Here is a 22764-nt window from a genome sequence, read left to right on the forward strand (position 1 = left end):
GTCTTCTCACCTGTGCGCCCTCGATTCTAGCGCCGTTAAACCGGTCGCTTCTATCAAATCTTCCGCACGGCGACGCCCGCCTCCGCCAAATCTCAACCACCGGCATACCCGCTCCTGCGCCACCCTGACGCCAGAACCCAATGACCGCTGGCGTCACCCCCGGAGTCCTGCACCACCGCCCTCTTCGCTCAATCGCCGCCACGGCAGAGCACTCCATTGCTTCTCCCCGGCCTTCGCGCCGCTCCCCTTCTCTCTCTCCCGCGCCGCTTCCTTTCTCTGTTCCAGCAGCTATAAAAGGAATGCACCAGCCGCCGGAGTTCCCTCCTCCATTGCTGCCTTCAGCCATTCTCTCGCTCCCTGCTCAAGCTCCTAGCGCCACACACCAAGTTCTTGAGGAACTCTTCTCTCAGCTTCTCCCTCGGTTTTCTTCAAGTCACCCAGCCGCTTGCTCCTCCGTGCTGCGTAAAAGCTTACTTGTGATCTGCAAGAAGCATCGCCGCCGCCGAGCATTGCCGGTCTTAGCCGTTGTTCAAAGCTTTAGTCCCTCCACCCAAGTCTGCCTCTTTCCGACCCCAAGCTTTCCTTTCAGGAAGAAGGTAAGTTGCCGACCCCCAGTCCGCTTCGCCCGACCCCTCTTATCCGCCCGACCCCGGTTCCGTCTCGCCCGACCCTATCTGTTCCGCCGACCCTTATCCGCCTCGCCCGAGGGTTCGGCTGTGATCTTTTTCTTCAACCCGAGGGTGTATGTGTAAAAATTTAGGAACCCTTCAGCGCTTGCGTCTGAGGATTCCTAGTATACCACATCCTCTAGTCCAAGGATCAGATCATAAGTTCTTTTCCGACCCTTGCCTCTTGATCATCACCAGCTCTCTTGAACCTCCCTACCCTCCTGCTCTTTGTCGCGAGTTTCTGGGATCAGGCGAGCCAGTGTTGCTGTTGAAATAACCGTCTATGCTGACCTTTGCATTGCATTCGTGTAGAGCTGCACCTCGCCGATGGCTTCTATGAGCTACACCCGGCGCCAGAAGACGAAGCTGTAGCTGAGCTCCTGCCCGCTGAAGCCGAAGTCGCCCCCGAAGTCGAGCAGTTTCCTTCCTCTTTGCTCGAAGGCAAGCCCCGGTTGCATGAAAACCCTGCGTGTTTTACCAAACTTGCGCATGCCTTCTGTAACATGCTTGTGCATTTACGTATAGGAGTTGTTTGAAACCCTAGATGCATGACTTAGTTATTTCCCATGATCTGAGCACTAGCTGTTGGACCGAGTAGATGCATTGCTTAACTAGGAGACGGTAAAAGCCGAGTGATTCCCTGTCACTCGCGAGTTGTAGGAGTTGCATGTCTACCTTTCTGTTATAACTATAAGGACGATGGACGGGGCAGGGTTTTGGTAACTCTTTGGTGGTCGGATGGTTGCCCCGTCTGTCTATGAAAACTTGCTAAGGCCCGACAGTGGTGGTGTTCGTGATCAAGTGTTTGAAAGTACTAGCCTCATACTTAGTATGGGATGAGGAAGCCTAGTACCGGATTGAACCTAGACGTGAGCGGTCGCCCCATTGTTCTTGGAACGGAGTTTCCCCTGCTGGATGTCGCACGTGGTGGCATGCGTGGCCCCAGAACGGCAGAGACCGGGTCTGTGGAACCTTGCACCAAAGGAAATGGGCCCAACACGACTTAGGGGATTGATGGGGAAGGCCGACACAGGAAGCGACCTCCGGGTGCGCGGATGTCGTGAGGCTAGGTTCACCATGCATGGTTAAAGAACTCGAATCGATTCGTCTGCCTCTCACAGCTTGAGATTGCTTGATCGCTATGTCACCCTGAGTAAATAAGGAATCTGATGATGACATGTTTGTTGATATATCTACACACCTTGTTTGGCTCTATGATTGCTTAGAATAGGTTGCAAAACCTAGACCGGCTAAATGAACTTAGAACCGGAGCTAAAACTTGAAAATAGGGTTTTACTTAGTGTTTTTGGCAAACAAACCCCTCCGCCAAAAGCCCTGCATGTCTAGAAGGAGGAGTAGTTTTACTCCTATCGGTTAAGTCTTGTTGAGCTTAGTAGCTCAGCCTTGTTGTGGCTCCTGTTTTTCAGGTGAAGTTGCTGCTCCCGACCCTTCTCTGGCTGGCGCTTGGCCGCCCCAGCTCCCGCCGGGCTGGACGGTCGAGTGGGATCCCTCCTCGGATGGCGAGGAGCGGAATCAGTGATGTTCCGGCTGGCCTCACCAGGACATCCGACCCCGACGTTTGCTTCCGCTAGTGTTTACCTCTATTGTTTCTTTTGAACCCTGTAAAAACTCTGATGTTGGTTTTTTATGGCCGAACTAAATGGGCAAATTTGCATAACTCAGTGGACTCGTCGTATTCTCTGGAACCACTCACCTTCGTGTGAGGTTGCTAACTCGATCCTGTTCAAGTGGTAAATCGGATGAAATCCGACAGCACTTCGTGTTAACTTGGTTTAGGCAGGAGTGTCGCATGTTAGGCGGCTTAACCCTGTTTAATCAAGCTAATCCGAAGTGGATCCGCCACAGTAGAGTTGAAACCCAACAGGAGCCACAAATCAGGATTCGAGTTTCGAAGCACTCCTATCTAGAGCTAAATCTTTGGGTATATTCCATCCTTCAAATTTCCTTTTCTTGCCTCTTCCATATCAATTTTGGTCTTCCTCTATCTCTCTTTACATTATTGTCAAGCCTTAGGGTTCCACTACACACCGGTACCTCCGGAGGTCTTCGTTTGGACATGTTTAAACCATCTTAGCCGATGTTGGATAAGCTTTTCTTCAACAAAATTAGTACAAAACATCAAGTAGCCTACACATTCCATTTTTCTAATCAGAGCATGATACATATTCCATTTTCACATTTCATCTGCACATTCAATTTCAAATAAAGCACACTACACATTCCATTTCCCAGCATCATACACATTCAATTTCCACATTCTAATCCATCATACGACATGCTAGAAAGAAGAGTATTTCTTACCTTGGATCGGTAGGGGGATGTAAGGTGGACATCAGAAACCGGCGCCGGTGGCCTAGGTGCGCAGCCACCTCATCCCCCTCGTCGGCAAGCAGAGACTCCTGGAATTGGCACCCTTTCTTCTACCCGTGCCTCCTGTGCGCTCGAGACACGGAATCAGCTGAGGAAACTAACAGAAATAAGAGTTTTTTTATTCCTTACTTCCACCAACACTTGGGGCCCACGAAGGCGTTTGTATCATGTAACAGTGGAATCTAACAGAATGGCATGTGAGGGACCAAAACTCAATTTCCAATGGTAATGAAGGGATCGCTTAATTTCCAATAGCGTAGAAGGGATTGAGTTAAATTTTTAATGGCATAGGAGGAATTTTCTCTTAAATAAACTCAAGCTCAAATGCGGCAGTTGGTGTTGTTGAGCCTTTGCTCATGTGGCTCATCAAGGCGCAAAATTAACCGAAGGCGTGGCATGGCTTCATTATATAGCGAACGACCAAAATGCACCGTGCACTCCAGAGCACACTTGGCCTCCCACCAGGGTTGCGTGCAGGAATTGTATCGTCAGTGTCAACTTACCAAATTAAATGCATCTCCTAAAGCTGATTCATATAGAAAACAGGGCATCAAATTCGTACGAGTACTTAACAAGTTGTTCCTTTGGATTATCTCATTATATATTAAAGTTCAAAGATAACAGGTTTTCTTTGCCACATTGTTTCCCTTGACACGTCATCATAAGCCCAAGTGCACACACGTATCCTGTTGTTTCGCCACATCGGCACCGTTCTGGTTATACGCCACCCGCTCCACTGAGCTTACACGCCACGGCTGCGCGGTGGCCCGGGCCGGATAGAACTTGATCCCCAAGGCAAACGGCAGCGACCATGCCGCCGATTCCAACTCCCCCGCCTCCCATCTCCTCCTCTCGCATATAAACCCACGGCGCCCCCGGCGTGGCGATCGTTTCCCGCTTTTCCCCTCGCACGCGGCGCTCGTCCCCCCGGGCTCGACTGCCCAAGCTTGCAAGGGTTCCCAATACCGATCCTCCATCCCACCGAACCCGCGGATCGATCCGTGGCTAGAGCAGAGGGCACGCGGCCGGGGGTCCCCTGATCGGGCAGCTGCTGCGCGCGGACCGGCGGATTGAGGGAGAGGATCGAGCAGGATGTCGGGTCGGTCGAGCCGGATCGCGGTGGTGGTGGAGGACCGGTGCCGGCCGAACAAGTGCGGCCAGGAGTGCCGCAGGCGCTGCCCCGTCAACGCAACCGGTACGTCAGCTTGACGGTGGTGGAATGGAATCCAATTTTACTTTTCGATTCCGTTGCCGCTTCTGCTTCCGGGCGTGGTCGGCGCTGGGATTAGCATTTGGTTAGGTCATTACAAATTATCATGGACAAGTTTGGAAGATTACGAAGTTTGATTTGATTTAAGAAATGTGGTTATATATTGGTGCTGCTTGCCTTGTGTATCAAGAAGGAAAGAAAATCTAGTTATTTGGATCATTCGTGGTCTGTACAATTGCTTACCCACGAAGCTCAAACTAGCCCTTCCGTTGACTGCGGATCACATAAATTGTATTATATTTCATTAGTTGTCAAATTTCTTTATTCCAAATATATGCAAAATGATAAAATTTCTCTTAGTTGAAACAACCATTGGCATTCCTGAGTCTAAAAGAGGCCAAATTAGTATCTTGAAGGTTTTGTAGAGAATCTTTTAAGCTGATGAAACCTATGACCCACATGACCTCCATAGTCCATATACAGATTATGTAGGTCAACAGGACCTTAGCCACTAAATTAGCTCTGTATTGGGTTCTTTAATTTAATTCTGGCAAGAATTATCCAAATTGGTATGGTTGCAAAAAAAATATGTAGGCACATAAGCCTGATATTAGAGGCATGCCAGCACATAATAAGATTCTGTTATATGTTAGAATCTGTTATCTACTCTAAGATAAACAGAAACACATTGAGGATAATACAATCCTACCATCATATCTGATCTAAGTATGTAATCCTATCATGGGTTTCAATATCGTTAAATTTTGGCTCCATGAATCTTTTTAGTATGCCATGGTTTAGCTTTACTTGGAGCTCTGTTTAATTTACAGAGTGATCATTAGGAACTTCATATTGCCTTTGTTTATCTTATGACCTTATTTGAGATTCCTTATCCAAATTGATAGGGCGTCAGTGCATACAAGTTACGCCATCCTCAACAGTCTCCTTAATTTCTGAGGATATGTGCATTGGATGTGGTATTTGTGTGAAGGTTAACTCTCTCCGTTTTGGATGATCTTAGGAATATTGATCCAAGCTAGTTCCTAATATAACTCCCTTGGGTTATTATTCTTGCAGGTATGTCCATTTAATGCTATTCAAATTATAAACTTGCCAAGGGAACTTGAAAAGGAGACAACACATCGCTATGGACCAAATTCCTTCAAACTTCACAGGTAAAAAGATCGTTCCCATCTCTGTGACCTCTTTTTTCTAAGTGATCTAAGCCTTTCCTTTTCCCATTATAATATCTCCAAATGATGTTTATCCCTGAATCGGTAGGATACTTAATGTCACTATGCCTTTCAGATGAAACAAACCATCTTTCCTAATTTTCATAATCTTCTGCAGGCTGCCTGTTCCAAGACCTGGGCAAGTTCTGGGCTTGGTAGGGACAAATGGTATTGGGAAGTCAACTGCACTTCAAATTCTTGCTGGAAAGTTGAAGCCCAACTTGGGTAAATTCACGGTAAATAAACATGAGCACCTTTTTGTTGCCCCTTGCTGTAAAAGTCGTTTTAGGCTATGAAACTATCCTCCAATTTTACAGGATCCTCCAAATTGTGATGATATTCTTAGGCACTTTCGTGGATCTGAACTTCAGAAATACTTTACGCGCCTTTTGGAAGATAAAATGAAGGTACTTCTACGGTTCTACTTTTATTTACTCATAAATTGTGACATACCAAATAAATGCTAATTATTGTTCGGTTTTGTTGCCTGGCGTGTCATTTTGTTTTTTGTCTCCAAGTTTTACATTAATGGACATCTTCCTAACATCAAGGCTCTATTTAAGTAGTCATGTCTGGTCCTATTCCATTTTACCATTGAATACATGTTTCTGAAGGGAATTTGAAAGATACTAATGTAACAGATAATTTTATTGGTATTTATTTTAGTATTCTAGTCATTCTATCTTTCTTGGTCAATGCATCCTTCAAGTGTATTGTTCTGCTGGACATAATTCATTCTTACTCCACTACATAGTACAATGCGAAGCTGTTGAGCTCATGTACATTTGTTGTCATGGTAATTATTTTAATTTGTGGCTGCACATAGCAATAAGTAATACTTAAATGTGTTCTGTGTTCTCTCTAATGTGTTTAATGCAGGCCATTATTAAACTTCAGTACCTTGAAAATATTCCAAAATCTGTTCAAGGGAAAGTTGGTGACCTTCTTGATAAGATCGACAACAGACAAGTCAAAGATAAGTTATGTGATATTCTTGAGCTGAAACATGTAATGAACCGTAATGTCTCAGATCTATCTGGTGGTGAGCTCCAGAGATTTGCAATAGCTGCCCGAGCTATGGAAAATGCAGATGTTTATATGTTCGATGAGCCATCCTGCTATCTGGATGTGAAACAAAGGCTAAAAGCTGCACAAGTTATTCGTTCATTACTACAACCCAAAAAGTAACGAAAAGTACATTAAAGAACCATAATTTAGTTGAAATATTTGAGTTATTCACTCTGCAGATAATAAACCATTTTCCTACATTTTTTCAGCTATGTGATTGTTGTGGAGCATGACCTTAGCATTCTTGACTACCTATCAGACTACATATGTTGTCTTTATGGGACTCCTGGAGCATATGGTGTTGTCACTTTGCCCTCTTCAGTCAGAGAAGGAATCAATATTTTTCTTAATGGTTTTATCCCATCAGAAAATATGCGTTTCCGTGAGGAGAAACTTACATTTAGAGTAAGTAATTGAGTAACATTCTCAGAGGTGATTTACTTGCTGCATGTTCTGAATATGATGCGATGCTTTTTTGCTTATCAGGTTACCGAGTCTGCTGAGGAGATAATAGAGGGTGAGACTTACCAAAGCTACAAATATCCTACCATGGTGAAAACAAGACCTGGATTCAAGCTTTCAGTCATGAATGGAAGCTTTACTGGTTCCCAAATAATTGTACTGCTTGGTGAAAATGGTACTGGGAAGACAACATTTATCCGTATGCTGGTACATCTCCTTGTTCTTCAAATATGTTTTGGCAGTGATCGAAAATATATTTTGGAGCCTCCCTCATCAATATTTTAATCTGACTATCAGGAAGGACGAGTGAAGCCAGATAAAGTGGGAGATAAAGAAGTTGATATGCCTGCGTACACAGTCTCATACAAACCTCAGGAAATGACACCCAAAATTAGCTCTACCGTGAAAGAGGTTCTACACAAGAAAATACCAGGATCTTGCAGTCATGCACAGTTCAGATCTGATGTCATGAAACCGCTGAAAATTGAAGAACTCATGGACAGGCAATTTGCAAATCTTTCTGGCGGGGAGCTACAAAGGGTTGCACTTTGTCTTTGTCTCGGAAAGGTATAGATTACTCCCTACGTTCTTTACCTCAGATTTGCTGGTACAAAAGTTCTATCTTGATTACCACCTGGAAACTTTTGGATAACGCCTTGAAAGTTAAAATATTTAAAAGATACTCATGTGAATATGTCATATTTGCACATCATTGTTTCACTAACTTCAATGTTCTTAATATTCCCTAAGAAATAGCATGCCATCTAACTTTGTTTCTATGTGCAGCCTGCTGATATTTACCTTATAGATGAACCAAGTGCCCATCTTGATTCAGAGCAGCGTCTTCTTGCAGCAAAGGTCATAAAAAGGTTTATCCTTCATGAAAAGAAAACAGCTTTTGTCGTAGAGCATGATTTTATCATGGCGACGTATCTTGCTAACAAGGTCATCGTTTTTGAGGGAAAACCTTCTGTTGACTGTACTGCAAATGTGCCTGAACCCCTGGCATCTGGGATGAACCGCTTTCTATCAGTTAAGTTCAGAATTCCTTTCCCCTTCCCTATCACCATTACCTCAACAGAAAATAGAGGATTACTTGAACTATCTAGTAAGCATTTGCTGACGACATATCCAAATAATTCCTGGACATTTGAATAGCCTGGTAATAGTTAGACTACTGGTAATTTATGGTATGCAGGATGAAAGTGATAAATACTAAATAAGTTTGTTTAAATGGAATTTTAATGGAATGTATTTGACACTTTCAATCTCTCTCTACACTGCAGCATCTAGATATCACTTTTAGGACAGATCCAACAACTTACAGGCCTCGGATTAACAAGATTGGGTCTACAAAGGACACTGAACAGAAGGCTGAAGGCTGTCATTACTACCTTGATTACTAATGTATGAAATATCAACCTTCTGGAAATACTTTCATCATTCGTAGTGTCACAATTAAGGCTTTGATACTTGCCTCTGCAGAAAGCTCTCGCCAAGGGCACATCTACTTTTTGCGAAAGCTCCATTGGAGGCAAACAGACCAAATGCTTGCGCTATCGTGTTCGTAAATGCAAGCACATTAGCATCGGCCAGTGCTATCGGTATGCTTGTCTGGGTTTCTATGTTTAACATGCTTATCGCACTACTTGTGTATAGGTCAAAACACTGACTAACACTACTTGGCTCACTTTGTATGGCTGCCATGGCACAGGGCATGTTTTGAAGCTTGTGGACATGAACACTACGGGCCACCAATTAACATCCTGGTGAAGTATTATAACCATTTTCGCGTCTGTCAATGCTCTCGGTATGTTTGTGTTTTTCTTTTCTACCACGCACGTTGACTTGTTATGTCAAAACACTAATGCTTCTGTCATTTTGCATGGCTCCATTGGCATCAGGGCACGTCACTGCACTTGCAGACGTGAATTCCATAAATTTGCAACTCAAACCATGGCAAAGTGTTATAGGACCAGAGGTAAATTTCTTATGATCATTTTATATATTGTTAGTTTAAATTATCACTAAATTCTTTTTTTTTGGCAATTTTATGGATTTGGAAGTTTTTTTTAATCAAACCACCCGTGTTCTGTGCTGGTCAGATTGAATGACATTTGGAATAGACTGGCATGAAGCTACTACCATAATGCTTTGAAGTTTGAACAAGTTATGACATGAAGATTAACTGCATCGCTGAAGACTTAATAAGATGGATCTGCTTAGCTTGCAGTTATATGGAAGTTTGAGTGAATCTCCTATCAGTTGAAGGCCACTCTGGACAGTTTCATGGCTTAATAAAATGATTGCTATCAAAGCTTTTATGTATTCTCATCAAAACCTTGGATTGAATCTTGAATTTTGAGATTTCTGGGGTTGATTATTTTTGTTTCTATCAAGCACTTTATTATCTTGTTTGAGTCATGAATAATGGTTTACCCTGCGGTGCTGTTACCAGCCTCCGTTTTCAATGCCTTTGTCGTTACTGCTTTGTACAAACGATGGCTTGGTTCACAATTGATGCGGCAAAACTGCAAACATTGGTAGTTGTAGTCTCATGTGTCAAAAATATTTATCCTTAGTTTTCCAAGCACGTATTTTCTTCAATGATGGCTTCAACCTGTCAGATGGAAAAAATCCTGCTAGGTTGTGTCACGAACCAACCTAAATGTTCCTAGGCCAAGAACTTGATACACCTAGGAAAGCGCTTGTGTCAGTGTTGATGATTTTATATAATGTAATGTTGGAAATTGGAGGTGCCATTTTCCAAGCCTAAATTGCTGAGACGCACCCAAGCCTGGTCGTGGTGACGTTCCCTCTGCTTTTTGTCTGACTATAGGCGCTGCTCAGGCAGGATAAAGTCGTGAACCAAGCAAACGGACGCTGAAGTCTACAGAACATATGATGGTTTTGTTCTTCTATATAATGTAAGTCATAAAAATATTGGAAATTTTCCATATCTATGTGGGAAAAATAGCTTTTGAAATGCCACAGAAAATCCTTTTAGGTGTGTTATGTGCACTTCAAGCAACAAAAACAATGGTGTGCTGATCATATAGAACATCTGTATCTGAGATTAAAAAAAACATACCAAAGTCGGTGATGCTTCACAGCGCCACAGCGGGCGTCCGACGCGAGTAAATTTTTCGGACAGTGCTTCGCTGCCGACACCACGTGACCGCACCAACACGCCGCATCAGCCAGGCTTATCCTTCCGCTTGATTTTTTTACTCGCGTCGTCTCCCTCAAGTCTCCCCATGCCACCCTCTGGCTCCTACAGGTCCACGCCTTTCCCGTGCCACACCCTTCTCGCCGCTGCTGCCGGCAGCACTCTCCTCCGCCTCTCTCTTGCCAGGCCCATTTGCCTCCCCCTCGTCGAGTCGTCGTCCTCATCATCCAGAATCGTCGTGCCTGAGCCTCCCCGCCTATGCTGCCAGTGGCACTCTCAGCTATTTTCCCCCAAGCTGCGCCCATCTACGTAGGTCGATAAGGGACAGCCCTTCTTCCATTGCTATGGTGGTGTACGTGACAATCGACAGGGACCGCCGATTTGGAGCACTATCATGCCATCGCCGTCGAGCTCGGTGGCCTTCATTTCCACCACTGCGAGCCGTGATGAGTAGATCAGTTTTGTTTGCCCCTCTTCTGATTGTTAGTGCAACCACCATAACCATCCCAACTGGTTCCTTTTTTTTTGTTGTAGCTCGTGATGTCAGATGTTGCAATGCTTTGTTTTCTATCTTGCAATAAGTGTGAATCGGAAAATTGTTGGAGAGCATGGTCTTGTTACTCTGGACGTAGTTGGACTCATGCTTGGAGGGTGAAACCCTGAGAAACGCAAGCTATCTGAATGTTTTCATCTTCAACTTTTGCAACTGATTTTTTATTTATGTTCCATCGAGTCATTTCAAATGTGGCAATTGGTGATTTGAAATGTTTCACCACTTTATTTCAGCTTTTTGCAATTTACAGTTTCTTTTTCTTAATTTTTTAAATGTTACAATAGCTCATTTGGAATGTTTCACTTATTTTTCTCGACTGTTACAGTAGTCATTACATAATGTTTCATCTGTTTTTTAATCTATTTATTGCACACCATATCCCATCTTGTTGCACCTAGATAATGGGTGTGGTTCATAGTTTTGTCTTAGAAATTGTTGGGTGTTGCAATCTAGCGAGGTTTGATAAGGATATGCGACATGTTTCTGCAATTTTAGTATCCCCATTTAGATTTAGATCGGTGAGTAACAAATTGAAGGGCACCGTTCTAGGTTAGCGATGGATATTAGGATGTTTCAGCAGGATAGACGGATCTTACAGCGGTGGTGCAGCCATCCGCTGCAACCGATCAGAAGGGCTGCATGTGCAGCGCTAGCAGTGACGCACTAAAATAGACAAGGGCAGACCTATCCAAATTTCCATAAAAATAGCAAGCACTCCATCTGTCCATCTGTTACTGTTTGTTTTGTCTTTTCTAGACACATAACTTTTGATATGCACCTAGATATATATTATATATATATTATGTGTAACAAAAATTATGTACTTAGAAAAACTAAATTTGAGATAGAAGGACCTAGTAAAAATTTGGACTTAGCAAAAATTTGCTGCAAAATTATCTGGTTTGAGTCAAGCGGCTCAGATGATGATGCCCAACTAAACACAAAACCATATTTGAGCCGAGCCCATTGGAATGAAACCCAACCCAGATTGCTCAGCATCCAACCAAGGCCGAAATCTCGCGCCGCCACCAAATCTCCGGGGAGCGAAGCGGCGGCTGCGGCGAGAGCGCGAGGACGAGGGAGAAGGCGCCGGCGCCGGCGGCGACAGGGAGGAGAGATGCTCAAGTTCCTGTCCAAGGTGGTGGTGGAGTACTGCCCGCTCGACCCGCGGAAGGCGGCGGCGGTGGAGCTCCTGGCGCAGTGCAACGGCCGCAAGGCCAAGGACTCGAACCCGGCCTGCTCCGTCGAGCTCCGCCGCCTCCCTGGCCCGCCTCCCACCGAGGACCCCAAGTCGCAGCCGCCTCTCCCGCCGCCGCGGGTCCTCGTCACCTACCTCAACGGCGCGGAGGAGGCCATCGTCGCCGCGGAGGGCGCCACCGCGCAGGGCATCCGGGACCAGATCCTCGCCCGCGGGCGGCTCATCGACACCGAGCAGATGTTCCGCGACGGCGGGGAGAAGTGGCCCGTCCTCATACCCGAGGAGGAGCTCGGCATGTCGTTCCCTGGCATTAAGGTGCGGCGTTTTTTCCCTTCGGGGCTTACCTTTTCATTTCGTCGAACACCTTGCGTGCCTAGGTGTTTCTTGGTGCACTGCTTTGAACGCGCTACACAATTGGAATTGTTGGGGATGTGTGGGGTTGGGTTGGGGGGGTAGGGTGATTATGTTGTTTATTGCACTACTCTTTGTTTCGCCAAGAACCTTATAAGCATGGTTGTCAAAGTTTGGTAGTTGCCTAGACTGTATCGTCCCTGGTGTGTTTCACGTTATCTGTTCTTGGAGTTAAGGAATACACATGTGAAACTTGCAAACTTCTGATTTAGCATCTAGTTACAGTTCAACAATCAAGTAGCAGGATGTATATTTCATGAATTAGTGCAAAATTGTGAATTTAATGTCACCTGCCTCACTGTTCATTCAATCTTCGACGTTCATGAAATTGGAGAAGATTGTGTGGTAAGTTTGAAGGTCAAGTTAGGACTGAAAGGGTTACATGAATGGTAAGGGTATGTACAGTGCAAGGTGTTTAGAGGTGATTGCTTAAGAGTCACATCATTAAGCACCAGTGTAGAAGTTAATCCCTACAATGCAAGCTGGTTCTTAGGCCCGACCACCTTGTTAGCACACATTAAACAAGGGTGCAAATTTAAACAGCTTGTCCACCTTTAAGCACCTCTTCTGAGTGCCCCCACTCTAGAGCTATCTTTTCTTAGAGACCTTTCTAGCAACCTCTTTCTATTAAGCTTACTTTGCAGCGCATTAGCAACTTACCTGTCCATGTGTCTGATCCGCTAGCATACGATTAGGTTGTCAAGGGAACTATGCACCGGTTCCATGTTTTGTGTAAAAGTTTGTCAGCCTTTTGTTTTTCCCTGTAATGATTTTTTTTTTCTCTTTGGAGTAGCTTATCCAAGGTATTGCCATTTTATCATTCTTGCATGATTTGCTTTAAGGTCTTGATTTGATCGAAGGTGACACAGTATTCTGTTCACGAATAGACCTATTTATGTGATTTGTAAAATGGATGTAGCTTTTTGATCAATCACACTGTTTCTACCCCCAATTTATCCCCCTGTTATGTTCCTTCATGCTTCCCCTAACGCCAATATTCTCCGTCTCTCTAATTTTTTTTCCTAGGAAAGCATATGAGCATTGTCGGGCCACTTCCTATTCATTGATGATTATAAGCTAGATTACAGTTAAAATGTGCTTTTGCAATTGCTTTTAGATTTATGGATGCAGTTATTACCTTAAGCCCTTCCATTTGTTTACAAATAATAAACTTTGTGTCCAAATAACAATTGTTAATATGCTGTTTTCACTGTTTCATGGCCACAAAAACTTCAAAGAATGCAGATTTAGTATAATGCTAAAGTACAATTACTCTACAGGACGTATAGGCCCTCGAACTAGTTTGATGTTCTGGAATTACTCCTTTTAGAAATAACTATGGGCAGGATATGATCTAAGCTATATCATTCCATTGTACATTAATTAGTAGTTAGGTCCTAAACATGCATCTATGTTATGTTACTTAATTATGTTTTAAACTCCTAGGGCCCTGTAGGAGCAGCTTGAATATAAATTCAGACAAGCTCAAGGCTACAAATAGGTTGCATTTGGTGTTGTTGTATTAGGATATTGAGTTAATTCCTAGCATACCAAGTTCATAATTCCTTGTGTGCTTTAGGATATTAGGAGGCTCCTGAGACAAAGCACTAAAATGCAACTATGTGAGTGTTGCATACTGATAATGAGAAAAATAAAAGGGCATCTCATCATAATGTGCCCATTTATATTTAAAATTGATTAAGGAAAAATTAATTTTGTAGTATAACAAGTTATCATTGTAAAGGTATAAAGTCACTGAGGTCAGGATCCAGGCCATGATCCATGACCCTGGTTGTTGAATCATGGGTAGTTTTAGGAGAGGAGGGGGAGGGGGAGGTCTAAGCTGCTATGATACCAGAAGACAAATTGTTGACATCTGATCAGATTTGTATCTATTCTTTTGTTGGGTTTGTTATGGCCTACCTCTATAAAAGGGAACGTGTACTGTTTGGATCAATCACGCAGTACCTAACCCCAATGTATCCCTATCCCTAAGTCGGTCCATAACAATGTCATGGGTTTAAGGGTGCTGTTGTACTGCTAAATCAGTTACGCTACTAAAAATGTAGTGAACATGTGGCTTCATTTCCTAATATTTGTTTGCACTTTTATTAGTCTCAAACCAAGAAAGCTGCAGTCATTTATCATTGTGTTCCCAATATGGCCTTGTTCAGATACTAGTGGATTGAAGTGGAATAAGAGGGAATGGAGAGGAAATTAGTTCTTTTTAGCCTCAATCCCCTTCACACCTTTCCAATCCTCTTCTATCCAAACAAGTTGTTATTTCAATGAAACTTCTGTTATTTCAAAGTATGTCATATGTTCTGTGGGTGACATGCCTAATGAACATGTCTTGCTTTATGTTCAGAATTTTTTTGTACCTATTTCTTTATGTTCCCAGTTCTGAGTAGTTTACTCTGCTTCTGTGGACAGCCAAAGAAAGCCGAGGACAAACCCCAGGCCTAGTTGCGAAGTCAGGTTTCTCTTTGATGTAGCATGGTCAACTAAGGGCAAACGTTTCCCATCATTTCACGGGAAAATTCTCTGCTCAGTCCAATATGGAATGTGTGTTTCCAGGTGTTTGCAATTGTGCTTCCTACTATAATACTGATGTAGCTCATTTCATATGAGCACTGTAAACAAATTTCTTTAAAAAAAGAAACTATCAGTATTTGATCTCATTGAGCCTGTTGTTGAGCTGTTAAGAGTTAGTGATTGTGTGTAACAGGAGCTGATTTTCAACAGCCAGGCAGGAACATCTATCTGCATGATTGTTGGTTTGCCCCAAGCACAGCCTTACTTGAAAGATCGGATCAGCTGTAATCACAAGTTACATGCTGCTATTTTCTTTTTTGTATTCGAACTGATCAATAGAATTTACTTCACTAGATATTATTAATTGAGGATTTCATTCGACATGAATTGCGAAAAGACATAACACATAAGACACGTGACATAACAGATGGCATGCACAGGGTTGTTTGGTTCGAATAGTGCGTGATGGTGTAGAGAGAGAGAGAGAGAGTAGGTTATGGATCATTTGATCCTAACTCCACAACTAATCATCGTGTGTGACTTGAGCATTGATCCATCATCACCTCATTTTCTCACAAGCACATGAACCCATGATGGTTTTATATTTCTCAAATAAACCACCCTATCATTCTATGAACTATTTTTCATGCAATCCACATCACATTTGGGGGTTAATACTGAACCGGAGAACATAGCCATAAGAAGATGATCATTAGTGGGGAGTGATTCATGTGGGTTGTCTGTGCCGTGGACCTGTCAAAACCTGTCATCAAGTGAAAACACTGATTAGCAAAAGGACAATGCTCCAAAAACGGGAAAACAATGCATATGGAACTGCAAGCAATAGTTAGAGTGGTGGGCGTTTAGAATTACTGTTAAATAAAATACAGGACGTTTACAGGACAATGATAACTTAACTGGGTCCGATATAATCAAGCACATGGAATGTATATAAAGGTGCAATCCATATGTCCTATAATATTTTTTATCATAATTTATACTGCAACCATGTGACATACGTACCACTGATTCCCTCTCGGCTGCTCAATTTCCTTCAACTTTGGGCAGCCATTGATGTTTGCAATTGCTTCTGATCCACCAATTGACACAAGGTCTGGACACCACTCAATCTTCAATTTCTGCTCCAAAAATTACCTGGAATGGACACTATGCCTTGGCATGAAATCATAACGAGTGATTCTAGGGAGCTTAGGTTCTCTAGGCACCTAGGAGACCAGGCAGAGAAATCCCCACAATCATACGACATGAGTTCTTGGAGGGACGGTGGTAACACCATCCCACTCTGCCAGTGGAGACGTGGACATCATATAATCTCCAAATTCTTCAGAAGAGGAAAACTCCCAAGTCTTTCCGTGGGAAGGGACAGCAGCAGCTCACAATACATAATAGTAATGCTCTCGATGGCAGGGAGACATTCATGTGTTAGGAGGTCATCCATCTTGTTGCAGTGATCAATGTTTAGGTGAGTGAGCAATGGGAATCTTCCAGTGGTGCGTCTGGCTCTGGCCCAGCCACGAGAAAGGTCAGTGGTTATGTAACATCCCATATTTTTACGAGATGTTTGAATTTGCAAAAATGTGTATTTCAAAAAAATTTGTGTTGTGGAGTGGAGTTGCCAAATTATAAGAGTGTCTTCAGTAAATCTCTTCCAAAATTCTTAGAATTAACTCATACACTAAATTGCATTGCTAAGGTGAAATGTGTGCTAGTGTGAATATTTGGAGTTCATTTGGAATTTTATTTGGATTTGTTGTGTGGGATTTGTATTTGAATTGGAATTCAAATACAAATCAAACTAGAAAAGCTAACTAAACCTAACCTAGGTCCAAACCAACCCAGCTAACCCCACCAGCCCACCTAACTAACAACCTAACCTAAGGCTGGTGCAAAAACCGGAACTTCTGGTTTTCCAAAACCAGAACCTCCGATTTTCTGCCTAGACCGCCCCCGCGCTGCAGTTGCTGACCGCCCGGCCTCACACGTCAGCCACCCGCACCACTATTCCCCTTTCTTCCCCACGGCGCACATGCGCGCGGCACGAGCGCGACAGTGATGTGCACGCCGCACACGACGCCGGTTGCCTGTGCCACTTTCGCGTTGGCACCCGTAGATGCTTGCCACGCCGCCCAGGTGCAATCCCCTGCCGTCCAATCCACCCAGAACCCTAGCGCTCTCCCATTAGAGCCTCAAACCAGCCCCTTCCGGTCCACATCCGAAATTGGGGTTTTCCCCTTCACTCGCCACTGTTTGGAGAAGGGAAGGAGGAAGGAGGGGGTGAAGCAGATGGGGAGAGGACGCTGGAGGAGGAGAAGACCGATGCTGCCCCGCCGGAGAGCCGCCAAGCCCACACCCGTTCGTTACACCTCGTCACCACGCCACTTCTTCTCTTGCCAGCAAGCCCACCAGGTGAGCTTCACGGCCCTGCTCGCCTGGATGAACCGCTAACCCAAATGAGGCCTGAACCGCACGCCCCCACGTGCAAAGCCCATCATGGCCGAACCCGTGGCAAAACCGGAACTTCCGGTTTCCAAACCAGAACTTCCAGTTCTGCTCAGCCCAGCCTGTAGTAGCTCCAGAAACCTTAGAAAGTCTCAGCCAAACGAACCCCAAATCCTTGAGTGGTGAACCCTAACTTCCCAGGACCGTCCCAAGGGAAAAATCGGAACTTCCGGTTTCCAAACCAGAACTTCCAGTTCTCCTCAGCCCAGCCTGCAATAGCTCGAGAAACCTTAGGAAGTCTCAGCCAAACGAACCCCAAATCCTTGAGTGGTGAACCCTAACTTCCCAGGACCGTCCCAAGTTCTTTCCCTGAAGATCTCCCTAAGGGGAGAGATCTACCGTAGAAAATCGGAACTTCCAGTTCCCAAACCGATGTTTGATCTATCCAGAGTGTCCAGAGTTCTTCCCAGAAGCCCTTCCTAAGTGAGGTAAAATCGGAACATTCGGTTATCCCAAATCGGAACCTCCATTTCTGAATCCTAAGCTACCTGTAAACTAGAAAACCCCCCACGACAGCTTAGCTATCAACCTTTAGACCTCCTAAGCTACCTGTAAACCTTTGTGGCAGCTTGCATCCAGATTGCAGCTGACCTACGGGCAATTAACTGCTGACTCCTTTGTTTCTTGATTTTCGCCTATCAAATCAAAATACCAGAAAATATTTTCAACTTCAAAAATTCACAACTAATTCATTCTAATTCCAAAAATTATGAAACCAAGTTCATAATTTTCCTAAAATCATGCAACACACATTAGACTAGGCTTTGTTCTTGTTTGGTTCTTCTTTGGATCTCTTTTGGATTTGCTTTGCAACTAGACTTCTGGTAATTATGGTAACTGTGTAATTACGGCCAATTAACGGTTCTTATTAGGCAATAGTATGTTTATGTAACGGGCAAAATTGTGTACTGCATTTAGCAATGCTTCGTTGGGAATTTCATAATTCATTTTGATTGGCCGCCTTCAATATTAGGTCACATACAACTACCAGCACTGCTATTTAGACAGAGTTGTTGCTGGATTAAATACACATCCCATCCTTTTTGTCACTTTGGGCTCACATATTTCATCTTGTAAGCAACATATGCTAAATAAACTACCAAATTATTCATTTTAGTCTAGCATTTTTGTGTTCCGATTTAAGCATTTTTCAGTGCTCTGACAATTTGCCATCTATTTTATTTTTCTATTGATCAACTTCATGCTTGTAGCTATCCTGTTGAGAAGCATGAACTAAAAACAGTGATATTGTAGGCAATACCGTTACCATTTCTTTTCCATATTGCCCTTAGCTTGTTCGATTTGTAATGCTTTGCTTTCAGTAGTAGGGGGTCACAAACAAACAATTAGCATTGACCAATTGTACTAACTAACTATAGAAGCTAGCACTACTTTGATGGTCTTGCATGTGTCTTTTTCAGTTGTCCTCTATTACCGCTAGTTTTTTTATCAGTTCATCTTTTTTTTTTCTGGCCAGCCCTATATTTGTGTCTTTATAGGGGCAGTCTAATGTTTGAAGTAGGTGAAATATTGCAAAATCTTCAACCTCTAGTGATTTTCTCTAATTATGCATTACATTCTATCTTAAACGCATTGCAGGTCATGAAGTGGACAGGAAGGGAAGCAAATGTGTAGTCATCATCTGTTTGCAGTCATTGTTAATGAAGATTATTTTTGCTTGTGAAGTAAGGCAAACACACATCATACCATTGTGTGCAGATTAGAATTAATTGTTTGCAAAGACCCAACTTCGTTGTGATCGTTGCATTGGCAGGTCATATGGTTGTGCACAGAGAAAGCAAATACTTGAAATTGTAATGGGTATTGTTTGAGGAAACCATATCAGGTTGCTTTTGTACAGAAAAGTAAAAGCAAAATAGTTTGAAGTATAGATAGGGCTGCCAAAGAATTTGCTGAGATGTTGCATGATCAGAATGACGTGCAGTTTATGTGCAGATTTGCATTCGTGCAGTTTCAGAATTTTTCTGAGCAAATTATGGGCACCTCTGTGGAATAGTTGTTTTTTTCTGGATTGCATTGGGATAGGCAGTGGGCAGGTGGAAAGTTGAAGACATGCTGCCTGCAGCGACAGCCACAGCTACGTGCGTGAGGTTTATTACTAAAAACGGAAAGCTAATCTATTTGCTTATCCAAATAGCTGCATCCTTTTCTTTTTGTCTATATAAGTTAAAAGTGGGAGCAACAAAAAAGATTTGACTAACACAGGAGGAAGGGAGTGGCATTACGGATAAGAAAAAGTAGACAGATTTTTAAAATCTGGTTCAAGAAACCCAATCATAGGTACCAGAGATACACCCATAACGTCGTGAAATAAAAGTAAAAATTTTACCAAACAAAACATATACGATCCATTTGTTACCTAATAAATTATCTTATTATATAACTCATCTTCAACTTCTTCAATAGTAAAATTTGGGGTTGTCTACCTACTACTCGAGTGTTTTAGGGATCATTAACACAAGATTTTTTTCAGCCACACGATTGAGATCCAATGGTCCGCGTGTTCTGTTCTCCTAGCTTCCATCAGATGGAGTCCAGCTGCCATGAAAACAAGCTCGGGACATGGTGTGACACCCCAGCCTCCCCCCTCTCCATCTCCAGCAGCTCCCCACCGTTAGCCGCCGCTAGCCACCGTCCCACGCTAACCTCTCGACTCACCATCCCACGCTAACCTCTCGACTCACGATGCTCCCGACCCGATACCATCCAATTGGCCTCCTCCACCTCCCGTGGCAGGCGGCCTCCGCCTTGCCACTCCGCCCACCAACCTCCACCGAGTTAGCCTACCACCAACGACTCTCCCTCTAAGGCCACAACACCGGTGCCCAACCCTAAAATTCCAAATCCCTAACCCTAAACCCCCTAATTCCGAACCTCACCGGCTTGTCAGAGTTGAGGAAGACGACCGGAGCTCGAATACTGTAGGAGTCTCCTTTAAATTGAGCACAAATTGAACCTCTAAAACTTTGAATGTTCGGGAGCCTCAAAACTTTCCATCTAAAAATTTTGGTCTCCATCCACCTTCGACAATCCTGAACCCCGCGGCCCATCCAAGCAAAGCGGCTGGTTTTTCATTAAAAATACAGTGTGACAACTGGCATTGGAGTGACATCTGGCGTGCAAGTGACATCTGGCGTGCAAACTGGCATCGAACCTGCAAGTGACGTCAGGCATATCCGAAACATCAATTCCATTCCGACAGTCCTCCCAAAACCCCCGACCCGCCTATAAAACCCGGAGCCTTCGAAGGCAGCGCGCCTTTCCCCGTCCCCCTTCCGCCGCCTTTTCCCCGTCCCTCTTCCGCCGCCGCTCCTCGCTCAGATCCCGTCCCCCTTCCGCCGCCTTTTCCCCGTCCCTCTTCCGCCGCCGCTCCTCGCTCAGATCCCGTCACCAGATCGAGCGATCGACCATGTCGAAGATCCTGGAACGGATGCCTCCCGCCTTCAGGTTCCGCCCGAAGGAACTCGAGCTCGTGGAGTTCTACCTGCTGCCCCGCGCCCGCGGCCAAGATCCATACCCCGGCGTCATCATCGAGGACGACGCGGCGGGGAGCTCGCTGCCCTGGGATCTCTTCGAGCGCCACGGCCTGGGGAGCGAGGATGAGGCCTACTTCCTTGTGCGCACCAGCGACGCCAAGAAGCCCGGCGCCCGCCAGGACCGCAGCTGCGACGGCGGCGTCGGGTCGTGGAAGATTCAGAGCAGCCTGGAGAAGAGCCTGCGCGTCGGCGGCGAGAAGATCAGCTGCCGCAAGAGTAATCTCAACCTGCACATGGGGAAAGGCAAGAATGGCGGCAGCGTGGGGTGGGTGATGCACGAGTACACCATCGCCGCGCCGCCATGTCCGTCGCTAGTCAAGATCTGCCACATCGCCTTCACCGGCCACGGGAAGAAGAGAAAGCGCGTCCCGGATTACCAAGAAGACTGCCAGATTGGACAGGCGTCGTCTCAGCGTGCGCGCGTCGTCGCCACGGCGGCCGGTGGTTGTTCTGGGGGGATGATGTTCGATCCTGACTCCGGCGCGGTGGTGTACGCTTCTGCTGATCAGGTTCCGACCCAAGACAACATCTTACCGCAGAGTCCCCTCCTTGCCAGCAGCAATTTTCTGAGCTTCCCTTCCGCAGCGTCAGCCAACGCAGAGCAGTACCAAGAGTTGGAGCAGCAGGTGCCCACTACAGACGAGGAGAAGGTCATGATGCCGCAGTTAATGGTGGAGTACGCTTCTGCAGACGAAGAACGCTCGCAGCTTGTCCTGACCAACGACATCGTCCCGCAGAGTCCTCGTGTCGACATCAGCGATTATCTGGGCTTCCCATCCGCAGCGCCAGCCAATGCAGAGCAGTACCAAGAGTTGGAGCAGCAGGTGCCGAGTACAGAGGAGCAGCAGGTCATGACGCCGCAGTTGATGGTGCACACTTCTGCAGATGAAGAACGCTCGCAGCTTGTCCCTACCGATGACATCTTCCTGCTGAGTCCTCTTCTCGACATCAGTGATTATCTGAGCTTCCCGTCCGCAGCGACAGCCAATGCAGAGCAGGGCCAAGAGCTGGAGCAGCAGGTGCCGAGTACAGCGGAGGAGCATGTCATGATGCCGCAGTTAATGGTGTACTCTTCTGCAGATGAAGAGCGCTCGCAGCTTCTCCTGACCAATGACGACATCTTCCGGCAGAGTCCTCTTCTCAACAGCAGCGATTCTCTAGTCTTCCCATCCGCAGAGCCTGGAGTTGCGGAGCAGGGCCAAGAGTTGGAGCAGCAGGTGCCGAGTACAGAGGAGGAGCAGGTCATGGTGCCGCAGTTGATGGACCAACAATCTAGCAGCATGGCGGAACCAGAGCAGCTGAGTGCAGGAGAACTGGAGCTCTGGAGCTTCATAGGGGTCGATGTTCAAAGCAGTAACTGTGCTGAGCAGGAGGAATTCCGGGGCTCGATTGCGGTTGACAGCAACACTGTGGTGCCGCGCATTGGCAACATGGAGGGAGACCATCAAGACCAGCAGGACTTCTGGAGCTTGTCAAATGTTGATGGTGTCCAGAGCAACTGCACAGTGCCAGACATGGCCGTCGGAGCGCTTGGTGGCGCTCACTGGGGAGGATACTGCATCACCTGCTAGAAGGGTAGCTAGGAGGTAGTTTCTTCTGCCCAAGAATTGGTGGTTGTTCGGAGATTTTTGCTGCACAAGCAAGGAGCAGCTGTGCCGGGAACCGGCAGTACCGATTTTTGCAGCTACGAGTTGGTTCCTTGGGATGTCTTTGTCAGCCGCTATAGCAGTCTGCAGTAACTTAGGCTGCTTCCCATATGTTCTTTTCTGCAGTAACTGTAATCCACTGAT

General features: G+C 45.2%; 3 protein-coding genes across 4 annotated transcripts; all 3 read left to right on the forward strand.

Annotated features, from left to right (window-relative positions):
• The first annotated feature begins 3792 nt into the window (after positions 1-3792).
• On the forward strand, positions 3793-9581 carry LOC101778969 (ABC transporter E family member 2). 2 transcript variants are annotated; one of them, XM_004952199.3, is made up of 15 exons: positions 3798-4254; positions 5175-5260; positions 5347-5444; positions 5620-5737; positions 5819-5908; positions 6381-6685; positions 6779-6974; positions 7056-7238; positions 7329-7598; positions 7818-8063; positions 8318-8438; positions 8517-8635; positions 8746-8841; positions 8936-9012; positions 9137-9502. In XM_004952199.3, the coding sequence occupies exons 1-11, from the start codon at positions 4152-4154 to the stop codon at positions 8435-8437; spliced, it is 1815 nt and encodes a 604-aa protein (XP_004952256.1). In that variant the 5' UTR covers positions 3798-4151; the 3' UTR covers position 8438; positions 8517-8635; positions 8746-8841; positions 8936-9012; positions 9137-9502. The 2 variants fall into 2 exon arrangements, with proteins under 2 accessions (XP_022680210.1, XP_004952256.1); XM_022824475.1 differs by having other exon boundaries at positions 3793-4254; positions 7818-8438; positions 9137-9581.
• Positions 9582-11017: 1436 nt separating this feature from the next.
• On the forward strand, positions 11018-15047 carry LOC101779372. Its single transcript, XM_004952200.3, has 2 exons — positions 11018-12266; positions 14796-15047. The coding sequence occupies exons 1-2, from the start codon at positions 11526-11528 to the stop codon at positions 14826-14828; spliced, it is 774 nt and encodes a 257-aa protein (XP_004952257.2). The 5' UTR covers positions 11018-11525; the 3' UTR covers positions 14829-15047.
• A 5800-nt stretch (positions 15048-20847) lies between these two features.
• LOC101779761 lies at positions 20848-22545 on the forward strand. Its single transcript, XM_004952201.2, has one exon. The coding sequence runs from the start codon at positions 20848-20850 to the stop codon at positions 22543-22545; it is 1698 nt and encodes a 565-aa protein (XP_004952258.1).
• Positions 22546-22764: the final 219 nt, after the last annotated feature.

Source organism: Setaria italica, chromosome I (assembly GCF_000263155.2).
Source record: "Setaria italica strain Yugu1 chromosome I, Setaria_italica_v2.0, whole genome shotgun sequence".
Lineage (NCBI taxonomy): Eukaryota > Viridiplantae > Streptophyta > Magnoliopsida > Poales > Poaceae > Setaria > Setaria italica.